At 42.0% G+C, this 19,961-nt stretch overlaps 1 protein-coding gene across 1 annotated transcript in view; it reads left to right on the forward strand.

Annotated features, from left to right (window-relative positions):
• TENM4 (teneurin transmembrane protein 4) overlaps nt 1-19,961 on the forward strand; it is a 598,102-nt gene that overhangs the window by 453,989 nt on the left and 124,152 nt on the right. Inside the window, exon 16 of the mRNA XM_075050174.1 lies at nt 12,204-12,389. Within this exon, the coding sequence (XP_074906275.1) occupies nt 12,204-12,389 (186 nt within the window). The remainder of the gene's footprint in view (nt 1-12,203; nt 12,390-19,961) is intronic.

A 19,961-nucleotide genomic window follows, 5' to 3' on the forward strand; every position in this document is an offset into this window, starting at 1 on the left:
GATGAGTCTAATTCTTCAAAAATCCAAATATCTTTGTGGTCAGCAGATGAAAAGGACATGCTAAAGGGAGGGAGAAAACTCCCAATAAGATAGAAAATACAACTTTATGTTTCAAATATGGATTCCTACTTACAATCTGATAGTTGAGAAATTGTCTTAGCACATTTCCGTGGCCAACCAGAGATCCATCAAACTTCTGTCAGCTTGGGGATGTGTTTAGGATCTTACTGATAGCCACTCCTCTGTTTGCAGCACTCCATGCAGTCTTGGTCAGGTACAATGACTAAGGGAGAGATTGAAGGAACTGAAACATGCGTTCTAGCTTTCATTTCAAACTTGGCCAAAACCAGTGGAAATGGTGATATCATCAGTCTGGCTCTGGGCATTAGATCACAAAACGTTTGGTCTGATTAGGTCATGTCTCAGGCTGAGAATAGTGTATGTCCAGTGGTGTAACAAGCAATCCCTGATCTTCACTGACCTTGGGCATGCCGTGATGAGTAAAGCTTCTTTCTCTCATATCAGCTGTACCAGCATCAGTGCAAATTTATGCACCGCCTCAAAGGGCAATGGGTAGACTATTCCATTCCCTATTTGTTTTCTACCACAATTAGGGCTAATTCCCAGCATGCCAATTTTAGTTCAGCATTCTTCCCTATCTCCAAATGTGACCTCAGCAGTCACACCATGAGATCAAAAGTTCTTTTTGTTTGGTTCAATTATGCTTTGTGTTATGGACTTTTCTGACTGAAAACAGCAGTGATGTACTGGACTCTGTGGGGTTCATGTTAACTTGGCTAATTGAAGAATAGATGTTTCACAGCACTACAACAAGCTGTTAAATTCCATGGTTAAAACAAGCTACCGTTAAAATAGTGTGTTTTGAAGAGGGCTAAGCAATTAGCATGTTTGCTTGTATCACTGAAAACTTATGAGTCTCAGATGACTAAATTTTGGCTTATTCTCTGACTTTGCTTTTGAAAGAAGGAGCCTTAGAGTCCTTATGATTTCTGGAATTATATCATGCCAACATGGGGACTGGTCATAATCTAGCTCCTTCTCTACAACAGAATGTCTGTCATGACGTTGCTGCTTTTTTAAACAATATTAAGTCACTTCTTTGATGCAGTAAGTGTAAGCCAGCTGTCACTGAGGACAAAACTACTGTCCTGCAAGACCGATGTGAACTGGTTCTTCAATTTCTTTTGGAGATAAAACCAGTTGATCAAGTCAGCTAAGAATGTGAAATGTTATAGTCATTGCATGGAATAGGTCATGCTTGTAAAACCATAGGAATCAGTGTATATTTCTGCAGGCTTAGAATTGCTCTATTGCAGTTGTGCAGCTTTTGAACTGAAGATACCTGACGTTCAGTAAGTTTGGCCAATCAGTTTGTAACCAACTCACAGAAGACCGTGTAGACGTCCTCTTAGTTGTGTGAGTCTAGACCTCTGCTTCTGACTATTCCCTCTTTTAACCAGAATACTGCTGGAATATCAGTGGGGTGGATACTTGTGTGTAGTCAGGCTCTGCCTGTGATCTACCTTGATTAGGCTGGATCAAGACTGTCCTCTCATACCTTATTCATTTGGCTCAGCAAGGATGGTCGTAGGTTCCACATCATGCCTTCTCCACTTGCACTCAGTCAATTCTACGCTGTTGTTGGTGGATAGCCCCCGTGACTGTGTCCTTACACTCCAACCCAACTGGAGCTCATCATGATCAGAGTTTCTGCAAACGTGTATTGGATGTTTTCAGCTTCATCAAATCATGTTTCATTCCAATTTATAATGGCTGAGGTTAAATAATAGGCAAAATAATCTAGAAGTCCGTAAAACAGAATAACATAAAAAATGAGCAAGCAAAAATAATGTAAGACCAGTGATTGTCGTATAATGGATTGGTGTCTATTGAAGGCCAGAAATCCATGATTTAATAAGCTGTCTGAAGTGGATGAATTGGGTTTAGTATAGCCTCTCTGCCCCCTTCTAAGTTGCAAGGTGTTCACACTCAGAGAACTCCTATCACAACTTGCACTAATGAGCAACTTTCTAATAACCTTGACAGAAGAAAGTTTGAAAGGGCGTTGGAGAGAGCTTTGCTTCTTTTCCGTAAAGGTGATCCTTCGAGACCCGTGTTGAGGCATATGGACAGCACAGCAGACACAAAGCTTTTGGAACAGCTGCTGCTGCATCCCATTTGTGTGGGTAGACAGACTTCTAACTTCTGGATAGGTCAGCCCAGCATGTTTCATACATGTTCTGTGTCTCCTTTTGAACAAGATTTAATAACAATAAAATTTCGAAGTTCCTTGGTGGAATGTTGTCTGAAGAAAAAGGAAACTATGTTGGGACTGTCTGTATAGTAGTGCCGAGCTCTGACTAGGGGAATCCCAAGCAAATCTAGCTTGTGATTACTTCAGCACACACATTTGTAAATGCTCTATTGAATTTATTTTAGACAAAACTAAACTGTACAGAATTGGAAAAGAAATTAGTTCTTTGACTAATGACTATAAGCATGAGCAAAAGGCTTTTCTACTGTCAAATTATCTCCTCCTTATGGACACAGAGAGGAAATTAATATTAGTCCAGAGAAAAATCCTTGTTAGGAACTTCATTTAATACATTAGGAATTTTTTCTTCTCTGGGAAGCTTTAACTCATATCCCAGGAAGCATAGAGATCCAATTAAGCATCAAAGAGAAAAACATAATCCTGCACTTTGGGATATTTATTTTTATTTAACAAATCTCAGCTCCAAGACTGAAGTCCATCAATACCTGGCATTTCATGTCCTGCTATTCAACAGCAAGAGACAGTTTAAAATAAAGTTCAGAATAATAAATAAAGGGAAGATTGACACGAGTACAAAAGTAAATCACAGCTTTAAAGGAGAAGCTTTAGACACAATGTGATGGTCAGTCCCTGGCATTTAAGGCAAGGATGAAAATAGGGTATAAATATTGTAGAAACTAGAGGCTGATAAAAGGCAGCAGACCATTTTAATGGAATTTCATCTCACAGAGTTATAACTTTTCAGACAGGAGATGGAAAACCTTTATGCAAATATGAAGCAAGCTGAAATAGCACTTAGAAGTGAGATTTTTTTTAACAGACATCCCAACTGTAGCACTGTACATTGTGCAGCTGCACAGATTGGATAAGAGCTGTGATCCACTAGCATGGGGATTGCTAATGACTGCTCCTGTTCTTACTCTTACTATTTCTAGCAAGAACTCTCAAGAGTCCCATTGTGCTAGGTGCTGTATGTTTACAGAGTAAGAGGCTCCGTCTCGAAGGACGGACATACATCAGTTGAAGTGTCCTACCATACCAAACTCATTCGTTACTCATTTTAGAGATGGAAGGTGGGTTCCAGGGCAGTTATGGGACAGATCTCCTGGATCTGCTCAGCACCAGGTGAGCAGCTACTGTGCGGACTCTTCAAGTTAGGCAGCTCAGAGCTGCCTGGAGTCCTGATTTGAATCTCCAAAGAGAGATGAGACCTAGAAGAGGATTTGCAGAAGCCTTTCAGTTAAACACAAAGCTGCTTATGCAAGCAAAGAACTAAATACCAAGAGGAAAATGGGGGAAAGGGCTGAAGTGGGGTTAATCTTGTGTGTCTAGCTGAGGGCCAGAGATGGGTCCTTTCTTTTATTAGGGATTTCCACCAACCCTTCTCATAAAGATAGACAGCTAAGCCAGCTCAACTGCTTAGAGTAAAAACTCTCTCCTCTTCTGTCAAGCACATGTTTTATACCTCCTTTGTGCATACCCAGTCTTTTCTGCAAGTGCAGTTATCCCTTCTGCACACGTATTGAAGACCTGCACTCAGTCCTCCTTCTGCAGAGCCTGGCAAGAATCAGCATTTAGGCCGACTCAGGTATCCTGGTTAGGGTCACGCTATAACGCTGGATGTGTGTTCCCCAGCGCAGGCACTCCAGCACAATCCTCAGGGCTTCAGGTTCGGCAGGTGAAAACTCAGGTGTCCTGAGTCACGTTTCAAATCCATCGCTGAAGGTCGGTGTTCTTCCTGATGAGGGATGAGAGCAAAGCTGATGGATTCATTTTCAGTCTCTGGAGAGCATCTTTTAATCTAGATTTCCTCATCCATGGAAAGAAAAGAAATAACTGTTACCTTCCAGATATATTCAGTTTGCTGAGCTATGTAAAGTTGTAAAATTGTAAAATCTCAACATGAGTTGAGATCCTCGAGTGGAGTGGACAGTTGTCTCAGTACCAGAAGTTTAATTACACTCATAAAAGCAAACAGGTTTTATATTTATTGACATAAATAATAATTATTATCTCTACATTAGTAATATTTACATAATTGATGTATGTTTTAAAAATAGGTAAACAGATTGTTTGTATAAAGGCATTAAATTTTGCAGACCTTGCTTTTAGGACATGATCTCTGAAGGCAAAATCACATGACCTTCAATTAGTGACATTGACACAAGTTGCACAACCGCCCCCCAGTCGCTACTGGAACGGGATGGTTTTCAGAGGATTTCATGCTACAGATTTGTTACTGGCAAGGGCAGAAGACTCAGACCTCTCCTTTGAGGTTTTCTCTTGCTCCATTGTTTGAAACTTTCCTTATAACATTTGTAAAAAAGATGGTTTTAAAAGCTAATGAGCTTTATGTCTTCTTCAGTTCCAGCAGAGGAGTTCATATGTCACTACAGAGTTATCAAACCACATAAATGAGAGTTTCATAGCACTGCAAAATGCATTTCATTATGAAGAACGTATTTAGCACTTCACTGCTATTTAAATCATGCCGATCATGAACCTTCTGTTTTTTCCATCCAGATCTTTATATTAGATGCTTTTCCCAGATATTCCCCATAACTTGCCTTCTAAAGCAAATGCAGGTTGTGAAAACAAGGCTTAGCTCCTCACCAAACTCAGCCTTTTAGCTCTGTGCAGTGCCTCTCTCCTGTGCTGCTTTTCAGGAAAAATCTTTCTGGGGCTGGAAATTGCCTCAGATGAGCCAACTTGAAACAGGAAAATCCCAGTTAAGACAGATTTTTAATTATTAAATTTTCTATTAATATTGTGAAGGTCAGTGGAACTGCCCCAGTTTTCAGGAAGCTCTGAGCAATTTCACCTGATCTTATATTTTAGCACTAAATCCATATTTATTAACGGATTTAGCAGGCAGGTCAGAAGCAGCTAAATCTCTGATTTTGCATCACATGAATGCTAAAGAAAAATTTTCATCTGCATTGCTCTTCTCTAAGCTGGAAAGCTTTAAACTGTTGTCAAGCCAATTTTAGGATTTTGGGGGGATAGGGGTAAACATGTAAAAATGGATTTGCCATAAATGAAGCACAAATTGACATCATTATCCCTTTCCCAACCCAATTCTTTAATGTAATGTGAAAATAATATGAAATTCTGGATTATGCCACTTCCTGTGTTGGAAGCTACCGTGTCTGTTATATCAATTAAAAAGGGCCACGAACAAAGCATTACACTGGTGGCTAGTGTTTGATAGGTTTCTTTTCCCACTTTCCTTCTGAAATATCAAAGGCAACATAGCAGACTTTTTATTCTTAAGGGGACAGATTTGGGTCAGTTTTTAGCAGGTTATGCAAAAAAAGAAAGAATCAGGTACAAGGTTTTTATTTGTACGAGTAATTGCTATAGTATTCTTACTTCTGAAGCGCTGTTAATGGACTGTGACCTCATTACACCTGGCACAGTGCAAATGCAGAACAAGAAGGATAATCTTGGCCTCAGCTGAGATTCTTAAGCATTAAGTGAACAACAGACAGAGACATGCTGATGGAGATAGAATAAAATTACAATACAATTTTTGTCAATGCAAAATGGAGAAGTTAAGACACATCAGCAGCCACTGTCAAGATTTTGGGTAGGTTTCAAGGTAGATTGGGATTTGTAAGAAAGCCTTGATGAATTCTGAGGCAGCCTTTACAGACCAGAGGGAAATATCTCCCCAAGTCATGAGAGGATGATGAGAAAAAAACCCCATTTGTCTAAAAACTAGCCAGCAGGCAGTTCCCTGGTTCCATGGCTAGCACTGGTTCCCAGTGGGGGTGAGCACTGATGGAATAGAGCAGGTCCTGAAACTGAAGATGAGTAATTTCTTTTTTGATTATTTGCATTAAAAATAACCAGAACCCTGTTGGAATGGCATTATCCTTTTTTTAAGGATAATGTTTATGATGCACCTGAGACCCCTAGGTGAACCACCCAAAACTCAACAGTGCCTTGAGCACAGTCTGCTCCAGAAGTTCTCCATGAAAGAGATTTCAGGTGAATCATCCTCTGGAGCTACCTGTCTTTACTCCTTGACCCACAGAGGACAACTAGGCTCAATTTAGTTCTTCAGGTAAGAGTCTGACTTAAGGTGTGGTGAAATCCAGGCAATGAAAGACACCAATCCTGGCAAAAACCCAGGCAGTAGAGTAGAAATGAACTCGATTCCTTAGATAAAACCCTGCATCCATGTCTCAGTTAACATCCATCAGTGCCCTCTGGTAAGTGCAAGTGTCAAGGAGCGAAATACAGGGTATTATTCAAAGTCAAAGTATTTCTCACAAAGGTACATGGGCTGATCATACCTTTTGAGGACAGTAAGCCTCATATTTGCTCTTAGAACTGGGCACCAGATTTGCTCAGATCTCCTTCCTTCAAGGAACTACAGGCAGCTTTGAGAGCTGCATGGCAAGATGAAGTAAAACACAATGCACCTCTAGGAAAGGATAAGGAATGGCTAAGCTGTTCATACAAGCAGTGGAAGAGATTAAAGATGAAAGGAAATATTTAGTCACCTTTGGGGAACAGCTGGTGTGAAAATATTTAACAGGCAGGTCTTTTATGCGCAAGCATAGCGTTCTAACTAAGCTTAAATAGGCAGGAGCAATATAGTGCAGCTGGCCAGTCTGTGAATACTGTAATAGGAGAATTAAAAGCTTTCCTTCTCATTTGCTCACGCAGCTCAGATGGTAGCTAATCATGTCCTCTAATTTTAACAACAGAATTGGGAAATGTACCAAAAAAATGCAGCTTGTAATAAGAACAGAGGTGGCAAATTCTATCCCTGGGACTGAATGACGAAGAAACGATTCACCTGCCCTTTTCTGTAAATCAGCCTTAGTCATCTTGAGCTGCCAGAAAAGACCTGTATTTAAATGGAAACTTAATCTGAAATCCATTTTGATAATTTCTTTGAGTGCCACCAGAAAAGTAAAAGCTACTCTGACTATTTAATCACCCATTAGAAACCTGTGAGCGTTTAAGAGTGCCGTGTTATAAAGGGCCAGGGCGTACAGCAGGATGTGTGTTGTAAGGCTATTTAAATTGTATGGTTCCCATCTATCTTTAAACTGGCAGCTAAATGGAAGATTTAGATTTGAGAGTTCCTGGCTCCTGGTTCCCTGTCAGAAATAATTAAACTACGTTTTAGGGAGACTGTCGTAAGTAGTTTGCTTCACAAGTGTTTTTCACAGCTGAGAGTCTTTATTACAACTCTCGGGGCCTCGGAATCCAAACCACCTTATATATCCATTATATAGGTATTATACATTCATAACCTGGAGCCTGCGCTCTCTTGCGTGCGTGGGTGGTGGTATGGCTGGGGTCTCAGCTGGGTGGGAGATGAAACCCAAAATGTTCCCAGTGTTCCCATTCTGGGTTAGCCTAAGATCTGTTTGGTTTAGATCATGCAGTGTGTGTCCCTTGGCCGTGTACGCAAAACTGTTCCTTGGCAGCATGTTCTGTGAGAAATATTTCAGTCGAGATGTAAATGTCCCAGTGGGTTTCCATCCCTTTTCATAGGAATGACTCCACAGAGATTCTGCCTTTCAGAAAGTGCTTTTTTTCCCTCTCTTCGCCATTTTTGAATGTCACTGCATTATCCGAGTTTCACACCATTAAATAAGACCAAGAAGACTTCTGATTGTCACTCCAAATATCTTCCTTTTGTCTCTGCTTTTTTTTCCTCCACCACCAACATTTAGATATCTGACCTACTAAGAGTTGCATTTCCCTGTCTTCTGACAGGACACAAGACTGGGTATCAGGACATCTAGGAGGTCCTGTGCCTGCCACAGAGTTCACATATGCCTGTAGACCCATCACTTTACTTCTTTATGCCTTATTTACTTTATCTGCAAGGTCCTGCACTTGGGTTAGGGCAACCCCCAGTATCCATACAGGCTGGGGGATGAAGGGATGGAGACCAGCCCTGCGGAGAAGGACTTGGGTGCACTGGTGGATGAAAAGCTGGGCATGACCCGGCAATGTGTTCTCGCAGCCCAGAAAGCCAACCGTGTCCTGGGCTGCATCACCAGCAGCGTGGCCAGCAGGTCGAGAGAGGGGATTCTGCCCCTCTGCTCCCATCGGGTGAGACCCCACCTGCAGTTCTGCGTCCAGCTCTGGGGTCCTCAGCACAGGAGAGACAGGGACCTGTTGGAGCAGGTCCAGAGGAGGGACACAAAAATGATCAGAGGGCTGGAACACCTCTGCTATGAGGAAAGGCTGAGAGAGAGTTGGGGTTGTTCAGCCTGGAGAAGAGAAGGCTCCAGGGAGAACTTATTGTGCTCTTTCGATACTGAAAGGGGGCTTATAAGAAAGCTGAAGAGGGACTTTTTACAAGGGCATGTAGTGATAGGACAAGGGGTAATGGTTTTAAACTAAAAGAGGGGAGATTCAGTCTAGATATAAGGAAGAAATGTTTTATGCTGAGGGTGGTGGGGCCCTGGCCCGGGTTGCCCAGAGCGGTGGTCGATGCCCCATCCCTGGGATCATTCAAGGCCAGGCTGGACGGGGCTCTGAGCAACCTGGTCTGGTTGAAGATGTCCCTGCCCATGGCAGGGGGGTTGGACTAGATGACCTTGAAAGGTCCTTTCCAACCCGAACTATCCTATGATTCTGTGACTCTATGATCTGTGAAAACAGAAATAACAACATCAAAAAACAACCAGTAGTACTCAGACTCATTATCATTCTCAAGCCAAAGATAAAATGTTAAGTAAATACTAGTAATGTCTTTAAGATATTCACATGGACTTTGGAGTCACAAAGGGCTGAGTCCTCCAAGATGCCAATTTTCCTGTCCATCACTGGAGATAGTTGTCACTTCGGAATTTCAGAGCTTCACAGTCGGCAGCAGAGGAGGTTGTTTGCAGTGCACATTGCTGGGCTTGAGGATACCAGCGGTATCCCCATTTTAGAGATGGGACCCTGAAGGTCAAGGCTAGGGAATGGGACATAATGAAGATGTGAAGTAACTGAGCTGGTATTTTCTGGATTTCTTGGTAAATTGGGAGCAAGAAAAATTATATGTTATCTAGTATTCTGGGGTAGAAAGTTCTACACGTGTGATTAAAGAATATAAACCAGTAACCAGAGGAGTGGTTTCAGTCCAACGCTAGAGTAGCCCTATGGTGAAAGACTGCTGGGAAGCACCAGAGGCTACAACAATACTTTTCTAGTTTGGGCTTAAATACCAGCAGTCTCAGACTTTGTACTTTCTTTCTCAAGGCATTTCTTCTCAGCTTGCTGAAATTTTAGTACCATAATCTAGCTTTTTATTTTTTATCTGCTGTTTCCTTTATCATCCCCCAGACTTTGTTCATCAGGTCAGTCAAGGGGAGCCAATTTTATTTTATTTTTTTTTAGTGCAGCTTTATTGCTACATTAGCTAACTTGCAGGTCCTCTGTGTTCACATGCCATCCTGACGGGCCCACGCTCCATTGCAGTGCTGTCTGGCAGTTGGAGAAAGGGGTAGAAAACACACACGGCTAGGCTCCAGCCCTTTAGCAAGTCGATAATTGCCCAGCCCTTATGTTCATAACGGGCACTGTAGTATGATATTACCTCCCTCGCATCTAGGAGCTGTGAAAATCTGTGTCTCGATGCCAGATGCAAAGTAAAAACTTCTGACAGCAACTCAAGAGTCCTTCCTCAACTGTGTCTTAAGTGTTTGATAGTGTCATTTCTACTGACTTCCAGTAAAGCTTACATTAGATTCTGTTACATTTCGGCAGCAAGTGGTATGTGCACGTCCTTGGTTTAAGCACCCAAGGTGCCCAAATACTTTTGCACATTTGACTCTAAATGGGACAGAGAAGTTCCTGAGTGTCTTAAGCACATTTGAACTCCAAAGTTCTTTCATTAGAGATTTAAATATATAGGACTAAATGCTTGAGAGGGTTTGGAGACTTCCAAGACTCTGCAGCAAAAGGAGTTCAACTGGAAACTGTTCCACCACCCTGAGCTGTATAGTAAGCAGAAGCTAGATACTGTTGCATCATGTTGCATTTGGAAAAGAAGGTGTTTTCTAGACATGCAAAGCATTACTATTATTACTATCATAGTCACCGCTGTCTAAAGGACTCTCTCTGACCCTTGGAGACAAGAGTGCATTTCAGCATAAGGGGCTGAAGACCTCGCAGCTCTCTCCTACGGTGCAAAACTTTCCTCCTGAAGTTGAAGTGGATGTTCAGCGCCCTATCAGGAGCATGTCAAAAGTCCCCAAACAGCCCACGCTTCCTGTTACTGGCAGTATTAATTAGCCAAAGACTAAAGGCAACTTAAGTAAGGCTGAATTTCAGTCAGGTGTGATGTTAATGCAGGCTGAGTAGTTCTGAATATTTTATGTGCAGCCAGTGACCCAGAGTAAATGTCTTGTATAATCCCAGTCGTGCCTCCGCCACAAGCCTCAAGGCCTGAATCCTGCACTTAATATGCTCAGAGGGACAAAGAGAAGTGCTGGAGATGGGCTGGTATCTGAGATGTTCATTCTGGGGGTACGTAGCTGGGGGAAAAGAGAGAAAAGATGCTCTGCAGAGTACCCTGGTACTCCGTTCTGGGCTTCCAGCCCAACCCTGCTCAGCATTTCTTCCATTCACATCTTCTCTCCACTCCCCAAAGGGAACTGTGTCCTTACCGTGTAAAATCTATAAAATGGCTCAGTCAAGCAGAAAGCTTGAGTCCAAAACATTTGGGAAATTTCAATCCAATTTAGAAGCACCAAGTAGAAGTCAGAGAGAAGAGGGGAGACCTGATAGTCTGAAATATAGTCTGAATTGCCTCTCCTCCGATTGAGGAGAGTGCAATCGTGGTTTATGAGAGATCAGAAGTGAGCAGTCAGCTGATGAGCCTGGAGAAGAAGAAGAAATAGATTCATTTCATTTCATCTGCCGTATAAAACCACATTAGTAGTTGGTTTTATTTTTTTCCTTGAGATCAGCCCCGTATAGTAATGGTAGTAACAGGCACTTTAACACCGGACTCGTGGGTACCTGCTCTCCATGAAGTCTCAGTTTTTCCAGACAAATACAGTGCAAATGAAAACATGAAGTCTCACAAATCTATGCCAAGGGCATGCAAGGTTTTAGCCAAAAGCCTGGTGCTGGGCAAAAATTTTACATGTATCTATCTGTGTCATCATGCCCACTGGGGCTCACAGAGGGTGGAAAGGCCAGCACCCCTGAAAAGCCAATGTCTTTTAGCTCGTCTCTTTTTTGGAGGTAAGTACCTAAATATCCAGCTGTGACTCCATGCTTCTGTTAACTCCAGTAAGACCTGGGAACAAGCACCATCCTATCAACCACAGTGCATGTAGCTCACAAAAAGAGCATGGTAGTACCTCTGAATGCCTGAGAGGGGATTTTTAATGGGGTGGTGGGAGAACAGAGAGATAGCAGATGTACAGACTCAGTAGAAAAAGAGATATGCTATAGTAATTTTAAAGAGAGAAGAAGGGTTTTAAAGAATCCCATTCCCAGAACCGTGGCTTAACAAGCCATAAACAGGCTTTGCCAGCACTTAACTTTAGCATCAGTAGTTTATCAACATATTGTTTCCACACTTAACCAGATTTTAATTAAATGTGACTTTTGTTCTGCTTATTGGAAGAGCCTTTCCCTTCAGATTTGGTGATCACAAAAGCTCGAGGAGTGCAAGAAAATTAGAAAGTAAATAGGAGGATCAATCACAGCAGACCTCTGCAATCCATGTCCATCTCTTTTTTGTAATATACTTACTAGATTCTTATTGTCAGGAAGGATTAGTGTTATGAGCTCCAGGAATTCCTTTCATTGCCCCGTAAGGCGAGGTAGCGAAGTGTGGCTGCTTTTCTTAACAATAACACTCTGGATTTTCCCCCTCTCCCTTCTCTCCACCCATATCCCCTCCTCTCTCTTCTCTCCTCTCCCACAGAGATTTGTGCAGCGGACTGCGGAGGACACGGCATTTGTGTCGGAGGCACCTGCCGCTGCGAGGAGGGATGGATGGGCACAGCCTGTGATCAGCGAGCGTGTCACCCACGCTGCAATGAGCACGGGACATGCCGGGATGGCAAGTGTGAATGCAGCCCGGGCTGGAACGGAGAGCACTGCACTATTGGTAGGGAGAAAGAAAAACCGACTACTTTTAAAAGAATAATTGATGATCAGGGAGGAGAAAAGGCGCATGCTTAATTGAATTTGTGTGACTTAGTGTAGCATGAGCACCTTTGTTCTTGGATTTCAAGTTCTGACATCATACATTCTCATGTGGGAACAAGACAAAATGTCCTTTCATTTGTTGATGACATAGCTATATATATTTTTTATTATCAGACATGAAGTACACCTATGTGGTGTTTGATCTCACAGAGGCAAGCTGTCAAATGTCAGCTAGATGCTTTTAAAAACATCCCACTTTGCCTCTCTCGAAAGGTCTTTCTGTGGCCTCCAAGACTTCGCTCTACTATGGTGACAGTATTTTCAGAAACATGCATCTGATTCAAAGTTTTCTTTCCTTTTATTTGCTCCATTAATTTGCACTGCCACTTTGCTTGCCAGTATAAAAGAGGAAACTGCTGCCAGATGACTTCTGGCTGGTATTTAACTCTGTCTTGCTTATCCCTTGTCTGCTCTGCTACCTTTCTAACATTTCATTTCCCTCTCTCTTTGGTTCTGTATTCCTCATGCACCTGGCACTTATCTTGAGCTCTCAGTGTCATGTCTATTATTATTATTAATAAGGTGCCACCAATATGCCGAAATCATGCAAAGAGGTGCAGTTCTCACGTTAAACAATTTGCAGCATCATTAATGAACTGGCTTGGCTTTACCTTCGTCCTTCATCTCACTTAACTCCTTGATGCATTTTCCCTTCCTCCTTTTTTCTGACTGTCATGCATTCAACCACCTTAGTCCCCATTCTGTAGTCATTCTATAAAATCAGTAGCATTAAAACTCCCCAGATACCATTTATTATACATTAATGGAAACCTAAATTAGTAAATCCAGTTCTGCTCTCAATAATGCTTGTGCAGACCTGAAAAAAATCAGCTGACTTTAGAAGAGTTGTTCCAGAGTGAGAATTGTCCTCCAGTCATTTTGGATTAATCATCTTCTTTTAAAGACAAGAAAATTTACCTCTGTGTTGCTTTCATTATGCCATGATACCTATAAATCACACTACATCAAAATTAACCACTAGCAACACCTGGGCAAATGTCAGCATAGTTATCCGTTTGGATTATCAACTTAGTTATATGTAGATATCACTTTCTTTTCTTGAACACCAAGTAAGTTTGCACACACAAAGACAGACAGGAAACGAAGCCTGATCACAATATTTTAATTCCAGCATTAGGGTAATGGTACAAACCATATATGTGGTTCAATTCTACTTATCATTTATTTATGCTAATGTCACCCTACCACATTATGGCCTCCACATGCATCCCCTAATGAAAAATATCTAGCTCTTAAAACTTCCTCTGTCTCATTAGACATTACATTCTGCTTTCTTTTCTATGTCCCTAGCAGCTTTCATTTCTTTTCATGAGGAAGGGATTAAAACCCCCCTCTCTTAAATGAATTTAAAATGAAAAGAGAGGAGTCCTGTGTTAATTGGAATCCTGTGTTTCTATAATATTATTTTATAGCCTTGTGTTCAAGCACTTTGATTTGGAAAGCAACACAGATTCATGAAAGGGTTTTAAAAGAAAAAAAAAAGTTCAGCAAAAGGTCCCAAATCCAGGGGACAATTTTATATGAAAGTCGTTTATGCACAAAAAAAGCCTGATTCATACCCTCAGTGCCATTTTATTAGTTCTGCTGCAAAACCGAAATGCCACTAGTTTGGTACATGATATTTCTCCACGCAGCTGATATGCCCAGACTGTTTTTGAACAACAAGCTTTTATCTTTCATGGTAATTAAATTTACCCCATTATTTGTAGTATTCCTCACTCTAAGTATAAAGATCCTGTGTTATCATGGGAAAGGCCGGCACCGCAATGCAGTCGGCATCGAGATTTGACTGGTGCACACTGTCATTTTGGGTGGTGCTACCTTCCTATGGCAGTGCTGCCTTGGTTTAGGAACTGTTCTTTAATACTTAGAGGGCTGTTTCTTTTCACTTCCCCCCCTCATCTTCTTGCATGGTGATCTAGCAACAAATTTGTACATAGTCTCATGCCTCTAAAGCTGTAAACAGCATTTCCTACAGACTATTTCATTGATAAATGTGTAGAATGTAAAGGAGATTTGGCAAAGTCATAAATATCCAAGAAAATTGAATAGCTTTAGAAGGAGTAATAAGCTAGTTATATTGGCACAGATGAAAGGACATTGACTTGGAATTACATTAAGTATGTGGAAAGCATTCCCCTTGTCCTTGTGTAATTTCCCTGCATGGCAACTTGTTCTGTTGACAGTAATTCCTTATATGTCTGTGTCATGGCCCGGTTTGCTTTAGCACCGACAAGCATAAAACCCCATTGCTGAAGTGATGCTTTAACAATATTGCCATGTGTGCAGGTAACATGGTAGAAATGGATGATACAAGTAAAGGACACTTCTTCCATTTCCTGTTGAGCATGTCTGAGAGTAAGAAATCCTTTTGTTTTGTAGGTCATAGGAGGCTCTTTCTTACTGTGTTCAAGGGACCTCTGATCCTAGTGGATTAATTTTGTTTGCTCATACAAAGAGTCGTGTTACCAAATATACTAGCTTGATTGCTCACATTCAGAGATTTCATTAGAGGAACCCCAGTTAATTCCCAACCAGGAAATTGATGCAGAAGCTTGCATTCATCATCCTAATTCAGCAAACTTAAAGCATCCAGGCAAAAGAGTAGAACAGAAAGTTGATTATATAACTGCAGGAATCCTGAAACCCAGCAGAATGGTTCAATCGAATTACGCTGATTTCTTAAAGGAAAAAAAACCACAAAACCCCAAACCATGACAACAGCCACAATGCAAGATTCCTATGACGGGCTCTCCAGCATATTCCAAATTTGCCTCCAGTTAGAAACATTGCAAGAATTTAACGCTCTTCTATTCTGGCCCAAACCACATCCAGGGAGCATGGTGGGTTTTAGGAGCGTTGAGTTTAAAGGTGAAATAAACCTTCTTACTGTGGGCCCTGAAAGGCCAAATTACAACTCAGCCCTGCGGTAGGCTGCTGGATGGGATTGATTCACAGGTAGCACCACAGAAAATTTCCTGGGTTTAATAAACAACTCCAGAAATTTCCCAGGGCTGTAACAGCCTGGCCTCAGATTTGATACAGTTGATGATGTGGCCTGGATAGTGCCCCAGGTGCTGTGCATCCCACCTCAGAGATGCAGAGGGAGACTTCGCTCTGCCTACATGGGACTTGCACTGAGATTGTATCTGATATGTGAATCTCTCTGTAGGATATTTTACTAGCATTAAGCCCTAATTCTTTGATTCATATTAAGGTTATTTAGAAAAACAATGGCAGAGAGGGCTTCCCTGTGTGGTGGAGTTGGGATGTTCATCATCCTTGAACAGCCTGGACACAAGACCAAAGCCATCACTTTAAGCTCCGTCCAGCACTTGAGTACTACAGGGTCTCTAGAGTGCTGAGGGACCAGCAGTTAGCTCTCCAAACACACAACAGCCTACCTAGCAGGATTTTCAAAGCACCTCAGTGCCTAATTCCCATTGATCTCCACAAAAGCTACGTGCTTAACGCCTTTTGAAAATCTGGTCCTGGCATGCACTGGTGATGGATGCAATAAGAAGTGCATAGACAGACAGGCAGACAGCCCGTCCCACACGGGGTTCTGCTTACGGCGCCATTGGGTTGGGTTTTGTTTTACTTAACAAAACTGATTTTTTAGAAATCTGCCCCTTTAAGTTTGCCTTTCATCAGCCTTCTTGCATAAATAATCACACATGTTCTGAATAGCCAGGTTTGTAATAAGCGCCTCTCAGTTTCTGCTGGAGCAGCTGGAATCCAGACAAGGCACGTTACAGGTGGATCCTGGCCTCTTTTCCCCAGCTTTCTAACACTTGTGCCATTTAAATCCATAAAGCAGCTCAGTCCACGCGCAGCCCAACATAAAATAAGCCCACCAGTGTCTGGCGAAGGTTCTTGCTGCCTTCAGCCCAGCAGAGCAGATGATGTCCGCTCTCTGCAGCGCTCAGGTGGACCCGCAGCGGAGGCTGAGCTGCGTTTGACCCTCTGGTACCCACCCTGCCTGGTTGGGATGGGGACCTTTGGGCAAGAGAAGGCTGTGGTTATAGCAGTCAGTGGAAAAGACACACTTGCTGCTTTGTTCCGACATGATTTTGCATCAAGCTGAAGGTAATCTGGCCTTAAATAGTTTGGCAGCATATTTGACGGTAAATATGAAGCACAGCTGAACTTCAAAGACAGTCTTTTTCCCTGCCCCTGTGGCATAAACTTGTGCTGTCACTGATTCAGCAATGAACAGCTACTTTCTCCTCTCCTTCAAATTCGTGTGATCTCAGTTTAACTCCAGTGATTTCACTGAGGCTCTGTCCACTTCACCCCACAGGGAAGATAAAAGGAAAAAGGGTATTTAGAAAATGAAGAGGGAGAGTGTGCTGGGGAAGAAGTCCTGCCCGAGGACCTGCCCCCAGCACCTCTCACTTCTCTCTTCCCTCTCCATGAGCCAAGACAAATGCTCAGGTTAGCTCAGGCTGGTGAGACAAGAGGACTTTCAGACTGAAAAGTGCTCACGTGAGCTCCCTCTGTAGCAGATCAGAAGGGACAGTGGCTTCCAGGAGGAGATGGTGACACGGAGCTGAGTGTGGTGCCTTTGGGTCCAGAGGACACCTTAGAAAAGTAGCTTTTCTTCTGAGTCCCTACACAGTTCCTCAGCATGTCCTGCATGCCCACAGGGTTTCCACAGGATTATCTGTAGATAATATGATATTTTAATGCCAGAAATATAACATGGGAATGAGACCATACACTTTTAGAGAGGAAAGATTCATACTACCATGGAATATTCCCGTAGAAGGCCCCCATTATTTTTCAAATTAGGAGATAAAATTGACACAAAACTGACATATGGTTGGCATTGGCAACCGCCTCCAGTGCCATCATCAGCACAATGACTGCTGCTCGACTTCACAGGTTGGGCTGCTCTGGATGTCAAAATCCAAGAGATGCGTTCCCAGGCTTCAGCCACCGTCCTAACGGATGGTGACACTGTCCTTCCAGCATCGCCACCACGACACCGGGGTGATTAGTTAATCTCATTCCCAAGCCGCATAACTGCCCCACACTAGGTTAGCTCTGATCCTCCCAGCCCTCTCTGCTTACTTACAATAGTGCTTCAATGGTTCCATTAGCTTCACAGGATGGAAAAATAATTCCTGCAAGGGCTGTGACCTCCCAGGTGGGCGGTCTGCATGAACGAACCTGAAACAAAAACCTCTTCAAAAGGGTACTGGGACACAACCGAGAGAGAGATTGCAGGGAGCAGACAAGAGAACAAGGGAAATAATGTTTAAGCAGGTAATGAAAAAGAGAAATGCAAGACTCAGAGCCTCTTATTTATTAATAAAGACCAGCTGCTGTTAGGACAGAGAGTGCCGCCTGCTGGCATGCACAAAGCCTCTCCAAGGCAGGACTCCTGGCTTCTGCTCATGTCTTTGCCACCAACTTTCTGTTTGACCCCAGAAAATCAATTAGAAGGTGCTTTTCCAAATTAATGTTCCATGGGAATTGGGCACATGACTGCTCCCACTACACCTATAACTTACTTTTTTTTTTTCTCTAGCCCTCCTTGGAATGAGTATATTAATACTTACCTATCTGGTAGAGCTGCCGTGAGGTTAATTTAATATTTGTAAAGTAATTTGATCTGGGGCTAGAGGATGCTGTATAAATGCAACGTATTACCATTAAGAAGATCTAGGGAAAAGCCTCTCCCAGTCTGGTAAGGTCAGAGAACTGTGCCTCTGTGCAGAAAAAATATCAGACAATGAGGTGAGGCGGAGCACTTTCAAATGACTCTGTTTTTCCTGATGAAAAGAAAAGCAGTCAGTAAAACAGAGGTAGACTGTTGCAAATGAGCAGAGCATTACAATATTCTGCCATATATATATTTATGGATATATATACCTATATATATATAAACCCATATAAATATATATATAAAACTTCCTGTTTCTCTTCCTGATCTTAATGAGCAAAGATGACTGGATGCCTAAACACAGCCTTCTTGAGCTCTTTGACTGAGGAGGGCTGTGCTCCACCCTTCTTCCTTTTTTCTCTCCTCATAATCAAGGTTTTTCTTTTCATATCACAGCAAACTCTCCTTTGCCTTTCTAGCACCTGCACAGTCTCATAGTAAGCCGCAATGCACTTATTCAATCCTACCTTAAATGTCCTGTCTTTTATCTCCCAAGCTCACTATCTGGATAAGGTAGTGAAAGGTATGCTCTTCCTTCCTATTTTTCCTATTGTCTTTGTGTTTCTTTTAAAAAAATGCACCGTGAACATGCTGTGTTGAGGTTGCATCTCTTCCTCATTGTCACCAAAGTGCTCCCTAATGTCTGGAAGGGTGAACTTTCCAGTCATTTAGGTAGGAAATACCTCCGTAAGTGCTGTGACCCTGTGTTAACATCGTATCAGTGTTCCTACCCGTCCCCTTGTCCCTGCCCTCCCCTCCAAATCATCTCTCATCCTCACGCCTCCGACCCAGGTAAGGCAAGTCAGGAGGAAACAAAAGTGTCTGTGAATACACCAGGAGCCCTGTACAGTGATGTGTTTTAATTAAATGTCTATGATCCGTTTTGTAACAAGCAGGTGAGTGCACTTTCTGTGTGGAGTCTTCATGTTTTTGATCCATGCCTGCAAAGTCTTACATGGGAACTTTGAGTAATGATTTTTTTTTTTCCTTGATACAAAAATGTTATGACCACAAAGCCTCTGGTTGTATAAATCTGCAAAATCTATTGAAATTAATGACATTGCATTAATGTACACTACAACAAAATCCCACCCTCCATTCCTATTTGTAAATGTAAAGCAAGTCTAAGACCCAGATCTTTCTTCAGTGAAGAAGAAAAGGAATTGAACTGTTACAGAATAGAGGTAATCTTAAAAAAAATCTCATTTTTTTATTAATCAGAGAAATGAGCTAAATTAATTTAGGACTTTTAAATAGAAATAAACAGTTCTACAATGCACTTAGCTTTCTAAAAATACTGAAATAGCACACATCTAGTTAAATACAACAATCTGACAATAAATATGATTGAATTGGACACAAATTTCTTTCTACATGGCTGATTTGACACGAACAGCAACACGGTGCTGACACCACACAGCATCATATGTTTGCTGGTTAAACAAACCAAAAAATCAGGTTGAACAAATCAGTTTCTTCCATAGCATTACCCTCCTTTTCAGGTTGTGAGCAATCAGAAATAGCAGCTGTTAGAGGCTGATGAAGAGGGACAGATATGCCAAAATATTTGTCCGGTGAACAGTTAAAATGAAGTCTCTGCCATACAGGGCTCTTGTGGTGTGACAAGAAACACAGTTGCCCTACTGACTTCACTTCTCTGGATGAATTTACAATCTAATGTTTCTCTCTTGTTTCTGTTGAGGCTTAAAAGCAAGTTCAGGTACAATCACAAATAGGAAAAAACTTTGAACAGAAAAACAAATAGTAATGATAAGGAAA

The sequence above is a fragment of the Buteo buteo genome, chromosome 18 (genome assembly GCF_964188355.1).
Source record: "Buteo buteo chromosome 18, bButBut1.hap1.1, whole genome shotgun sequence".
Lineage (NCBI taxonomy): Eukaryota > Metazoa > Chordata > Aves > Accipitriformes > Accipitridae > Buteo > Buteo buteo.